The sequence below is a fragment of the Quercus robur genome, chromosome 5 (genome assembly GCF_932294415.1).
Source record: "Quercus robur chromosome 5, dhQueRobu3.1, whole genome shotgun sequence".
NCBI classification, from domain to species: domain Eukaryota; kingdom Viridiplantae; phylum Streptophyta; class Magnoliopsida; order Fagales; family Fagaceae; genus Quercus; species Quercus robur.
The window spans coordinates 12,598,964-12,605,611 of record NC_065538.1 but is presented as its reverse complement, the minus strand read 5'-3'; the positions used below and the strand labels follow the sequence as shown (position 1 = coordinate 12,605,611).

The 6,648-nt window shown below is 35.9% G+C and overlaps 1 protein-coding gene across 2 annotated transcripts in view; it reads right to left on the bottom strand.

Moving 5' to 3' along the window:
- Positions 1-4,072: 4,072 nt before the first annotated feature.
- Positions 4,073-6,648, bottom strand: part of LOC126725170 (polyadenylate-binding protein 6-like) — a 16,385-nt gene continuing 13,809 nt past the window's right edge. For both annotated transcript variants that reach the window (XM_050429706.1, XM_050429707.1), the window contains 2 exons: positions 4,863-5,160; positions 4,073-4,717 (listed from right to left, as the gene is read on the bottom strand). In XM_050429706.1, coding sequence (XP_050285663.1) covers positions 4,537-4,717; positions 4,863-5,160 — 479 coding nt within the window. In that variant the 3' untranslated portion in view covers positions 4,073-4,536. The remainder of the gene's footprint in view (positions 4,718-4,862; positions 5,161-6,648) is intronic.

Below are 6,648 nucleotides of genomic sequence, written 5' to 3'. Positions count from 1 at the left end.
AAGAAAAACATGACTAATAGAAGGTGGCAAGTGCTAGCACAGACCTATTTGGTTTAAAAGCACAACCAACCAAACTTTTGTGCTTTGATTGGGGACGAAATGGGAAATTAGGCATAATTTCCCAACTATCTAGTTAGTAGTTAAGGTTTCAAAACTATTTTTTTTTTTAGCATCTCGAGTCTTTTAAACTCGATTTTGGCCTACAAATCAAGCATCAAAGACTCGATTTCTATGCTCTAGTTACGGCCGACGTGGCATTTTTTTCCACGTGGTTACATAGAAATCGAGTCTCTAAGACTCGATTTCTAACGCTTATAAATAAAACCAAATCAGTGAGGAACCAGAACATCAGAGAAGAAAGCAGAGGAAAAAAAAAAAAAAAAAACCAGAAGCCTGGGCTCGTGAGACCCAGGCGCCGCGCTGCCTGGGCTCGCGCGACCCAGGCACCGCGGAGCCCAGGCCGTGCACTGCCTGGGTCGCAGAGAAGAAAGCAGAGGAAAAAAAAAAAAAAACCAGAAGCCTGGGCTCGCGAGACCCAGGCGCCGCGCTGCCTGGGCTCGCGCAACCCAGGCACCGCGGAGCCCAGGCCGCGAGGTGCCTGGGTCGCGCGACCCAGGCCGCGCGGTGCCTGGGTCGTGCGACCCAGGCAGCACGCGGCCTGGGTCTCGCGCTACTTGGGCTCGCGCGACCTAGGCAGCGCGGAGCCCAAGCCGCGCGCGACCCAGCTCTTTCTCTCCCTCTAATCTGAGTCTTTTTCTTCCTCTAAGCTCTGATATGAGATTTGAGACTTTGGGATTGATTCTTAAATTTGTTTTTGAGTATTTTGGGTTGTCTATGAGACTTCAAGTTTTTTAAAAAAATTTGGGTTAGAAATCGAGTCTCTAAGACTCGATTTCCAGGTAGGCTCCACGTGGAAAAAAATCCACATCGGACGTGATCAATCTATGAAAATCGAGTCTCAAAAACTCGATTTATGGGTCCTAAATCGAGTCTTTGAGGCTCGAGATGTTAGAAAAAAAATATCTTTCAATACTGAACCTATTAACTAGATAGTTGAAAAATTAATGTTAGTTACCTATTTTTCCCTTTGATTGGCAAGAAACACAACAGACAGCCATCTGTCACAAATCTACTAAGCCCAAAGGCTTAAGCAACTTACACCAAACTTATAACTGCCAACACAAAGTCACCAAACAAAGGGTAAGAAAGTTCAAACAGAGATTATCACTAAGAATTAAGAGCTTGTTATCCAAAATGGGCTCTTGAGTCTTGACTGGGCTGGCCAGCTGGGATAGGGGGGGCCCAAGTCTTTTTTTTTTTTTTTTTTTTGTTGAAAATTTTAGCAACTAAATTTTTTTTAATTGGGCCTAGGGGGGGGGTCCGAACCCCCTTAGGCCCCCACCTGAGTCCGTCCCTGAGACAAATGCTAGTAGTTATATCGTTGATCTTAACACACATTATCTTAACATAACAGCCAGTGTTTCAAGACCTTCCTTTATTACATGGCCTCCACCATTACCTGGTCTGCACCACTGCCTCACTATTTTTAAATCCAGACATTCGACTCACTACCACCCAAAAATAAATTCCAAGAAACAACAGAAGTGCAGCTGCAAAAGAACTGTCCAAATAAAAAAAAAACGAAACCCATAGAACATAAACAACAAGAGGAAGTGAAGACTTCAATTTGCGCATCACCCACAAAGCCCTTTTTCTCGTCAATAAAGCTATAGACCTACAGTGGCTTTCTTTTTAATTACTTTTTTCCCTTTCCTTTAGTTAGACAATAAAGTTAAGGATGACAACCAACTTCTCCAAAAACTTCAATCTCCCACACAAACTAGGCTTCCTTATTACTAGAAAGACCAGAACTTCTACATTACATTTTCCCTAAAAGAAAGTAATTACATAAGGTGTTTCTAAACCAAATAGGAAAACCTTATGTATAAATAAGACTCAAAGTATACATAAGACTCATGACTTCTTTAATAACACATTATCTTCAAATGTGCTCTTAGTTTCTCTAGGAAAAGGTTATTTAGGATTTATAATTCTAGTCTTTATAGGAAAAACATTGGCAATAGCCTACATAAATGACTTTCATCATAAAAATATTCATAGGAAGATAATTCCAATAGCTTAGTAAACTTAAGGGTGTAATTGTCTTTTTGTTCTTAAGTTTGATTTTTTAGGAAATCTGAACCTAGGTTCATTGTTTCTACACCACCAACCATTAAATTCTTCCCAAATTTAGAGAGATATAATATTTTATTACCTAAATAGCTAAACCCTTACCAAGCACCATTCAAGAAAGACTTATCAACAATTCTAACCTACTGCAGACCTTTTAGAGATGCTACCTCAAATTTTTAGAGCCTAATAGAATTTATGTAATCTTCTCCTTTTGCATCTTGTCATTGTTTAGGATGTTACTGTTTCATGTGCATTGTTCTAGGTTATTATTCAACTTGTGGCAGATTTGATGTCAGTTTCTTTATATATATATTGGCAAGCATAAATTGAATCTTTTCCCTTAATAAAAGCATGGATAACATTTGTTTGATTTTTCTTAAACAACAAAGGAAGCTATGGATAAGCTAAACGAGACAGAATTGAAGGGAAAGCCAATGATTATCACGTGGTGTGAAAAGCAATGTCCTAGTAGTAATGCAAAATTGTGGGTGTCAATTAATGGCCCCCCTATCAATAATGATAACTTCGAGGCTTTATTGTCCGGTTTTGGTGCTGTTGATTCTTTCAAAGCGGTATTGCAACATCTTGATACATCCTATTGGATTGTGCAGTTCGACTCACAGACATCTGCTACAGATGCCATTAAATTTTTGAACGGTGCTGAAAAGTATGGCATGAAATTGTAAGTAATTTATTTTCTTCATAATTGCATTATTTTGTATTGTTTTGTTTTTTTTATTTTTTTTTATTATTTTTTTATTTTGTTAAACCTTGTAACTAATGTGCTGGGTTTTATTCAACCTTGTGTCAAAATATAATGATTGCAAGAAACTCTGTGTGGAATATCATTCAAAAGATCTAGATGAGAACAACATTCTATTAGCATTCTCTTTGTATGGGGAATGCACTGTCAATATCGTGAATAAATCAAGTGGTATTACTTTTGTTAGCTATCATACATCAGAAGGGGCTGAAGAAGCTACGAGGAACTTAAATGGCACAGATTTAGGTAAACATTCAATTTGGTCATGTCTCTTACTTCTCTTTTTCAATTATTATATAACTAATATTCCTTAATAAAGTTCACATTTTTTGTACGAAAGAGGTATTGTGACGCAAGCTGTGACTGAAGAAGCTCCAATTTTTGTGATTGAAGATAATAGGAGGCAATTAGTTACAACTGTCAATATGGCAGGTTTTCGTACTGTATCAGATTTCCTTCAATTCCTGAACAAACTAGGGGATGATCATAGACATATTGGTCTATTGGAGAGAATTAGGTCCGATAGTCCGTGACCTGGTTATGAAGTTGTGTATAAACATGTTGACAGTGAGAACGAGGTAGTCATCAAACCGTTTGAAGGTGTTGAATCTTTTGATTCTGTTGAACCATGTTTCAACGAAGATCCGTACGAGCACTCTGAGCTATGGTTCCTCGGTATGGTCAACCAAATAGAGTTCTACGAGAAGAAGGCGGTGCCACTTGTGGACTTAAATGCATGATTTAAGCTTTTGAAGGTTTTTTTTTTTTTTTTTTTTTTTTTTTTTTTTTTTTTGGTGTTAACAGCTTTTGAAGTTAATAATGATTTCATTTGGATGGTTTGGACGAAGACAATCTTTATTTATTTATTTATATTTAATTTTTGTGGAGGGACGGAGTTTTGTGTTTTCTTATGATGCAACTCCGTCCCTCCACAAAAATTTTTAAAAAATAAGTAAAGATTGTCTTCATCCAAACCATCCAAATGAAATCATTATTAACTTCAAAAGCTGTTAACAAAAAAAAAAAAAAAAAAAAAAAAAAAAAAAAACCTTCAAAGCTTAAATCATGCATTTCAATCCACAAGTGGCACCACCTTCTTCTCATATAACTCTATTTGGTTGACCATACCGAGGAACCACAGCTCAGAGTGCTCGTACGGATCTTCGTTGAAACATGGTTCAATAGAATCAAAAGATTCAACACCTTCAAACGGTTTGATGACTACCTCGTTCTCACTGTCAACATGTTTATACATAACTTCATAACCAGGCCACGGACTGTCGGGCCTAATTCTCTCCAATAGACCAATATGTCTATGATCATCCCCTAGTTTGTTCAGGAATTGAAGGAAATTTGATACAGTACGAAAACACGCCATATTGACAGTTGTAACTAATTGCCTCCGATTATCTTCAATCACAAAAATTGGGGCTTCTTCAGGATTGTTATCTTCCGTCACAGCTTGCGTCACAATACCTCTTACATACAAACAATGTGAACCTAATTAAGGAATATTAGTTATATAATAATTGAAAAAGAAAAAGAGAAGTAGTTACCTAAATCTGTGCCATTTAAGTTCCTCATAGCTTCTCCAGCCCCTTTTGATGCATGATAGCTAACAAAAGCAATACCACTCGATTTATTCTTGATATTGATAGTGCATTCCCCAAAGAGAACGCTAATAGAATGTTGTTCCCATCTAGATCTTTTGGATGATATTCCACACAGAGTTTCTTGCAATCATTATATTTTGACACAAGGCTGAATAAAACTTAGCACATCAATTACAAGGTTTGAAAAAAACAAAAAACAAAAAGAAGAAAAAAAGAAAGAAAGAAACAAAACAATACAAAATAATGCAATTATTATCAAATAAGAACCACAAGGAAGAAAATAAATTACTTACAATTTCATGCCATACTTTTCAGCACCGTTGAAAATTTTAATGGCATTTGAAGCAAATTTCTCTGAGTTGAACTGCACAATCCAATAGGATGTATCAAGATGTTGCAATACCGCTTTGAAAGAATCAACAGCACCAAAACCGGACAATAAAACCTTGAAGTTATCATTATTGATAGGGGCGCCATTAATTGACACCCACAATTTTGCATTACTACTAGGACATTGCTTTTCACACCACGTGATAATCACTGGCTTTCCCTTCAATTCTGTCTCGTTTAGCTTATCCATAGCTTCCTTTGCTGTTTAAGAAAAACCAAACAAATGTTATCTATGCTTTTATTAAGGGAAAAGATTCAATTTATGCTTGCCAATATATATATATATATATATATATAAAGAAACTGACATCAAATCTGCCACAAGTTGAATAATAACCAAGAACAATGCACATGAACAATACACGCGAACAGTAACATCCTAAACAATGACAAGATGCAAAAGGAGAAGATTACATAAATTCTATTAGGCTCTAAAAATTTGAGGTAGCATCTCTAAAAGGTCTGCAGTAGGTTAGAATTGTTGATAAGTCTTTCTTAAATGGTGTTTGGTAAGGGTTTAGCTATTTAGGTAATAAAAAATTATATCTATCTAAATTGGGGAAGAATTTAATGGTTGGTGGTGTAGAAACAATGAACCTTGGTTCAGATTCCCTAAAAAATCAAACTTAAGAACAAAAAGACAATTACGCCCTTAAGTTTACTAAGCTATTGGAATTATCTTCCTATGAATATTTTTATGATGAAAGCCATCACGTAGGCTATTGCCAATGTTTTTCCTATAAAGACTAGAATTATAAATCCTAAATAACCTTTTCCTAGAGAAACTAAGAGCACATTTGAAGATCATGTGTTATTAAAGAAGTCACTAGTCTTGTGTATACTTTGAGTCTTATTTATACATAAGGTTCTCCTATTTGGTTTAGAAACACCTTATGTAATTACTTTCTTTTAGGGAAAATGTAATTTAGAAGTTCTGGTCTTTCTAGTAATAAGGAAGCCTAGTCTGTGTGGGAGATTAAAGTTTTTGGAGAAGTTGGTTGTCATCCTTAACTTTATTGTGTAACTAAAGGAAAGGGAAAAAGTAATTAAAAAGAAAGCCACTGTAGGTCTGTAGCTTTATTGACGAGAAAAGGGGCTTTGTGGGTGATGCGCAAACTGAAGTCTTCACTTCCTCTTGTTGTTTATGTTATGTGGGTTGGTTTTTTTGATTTGGACAGTTGTTTTGCAGCTGCGCTTTTGTTGGTTCTTGGATTTTATTTTTGGGTGGTAGTGAGTCGAATGTCTGGATTTGAAAATAGTGAGGTAGTGTTGTAGACCAGGTGATTGTGGAGGCCATGTAATAAAGGAAGGCCTTGAAACACTAGCTGTTATGTTAAGATAATGTGTGTTAAGATCAATGGTATAACTACTAGCATTTGTCTAAATTAAATAAAATTCATATTAAGAACAACAGTCCAATTTGTCTATAAATAACAACAACAACAATGAAGCCTTAGTCCCAAAATTTGGGAAAGTTGGTTACAGATTGTGAAGAGAGTAATTAGGGTTGGCCACATCACATCTCATGTATTAGAGTTATTTGATTGAGGACAATCATGTCCTCACTCTACAGTCTTATATATAATTTTGTAGTATAAATGTGAACAAATAATCATATCGTAATCATATGATAAAGATAAAAAAGATATTAAATGTCTTTTCATTGAAGTCTTAAGACTAAGAATAAGA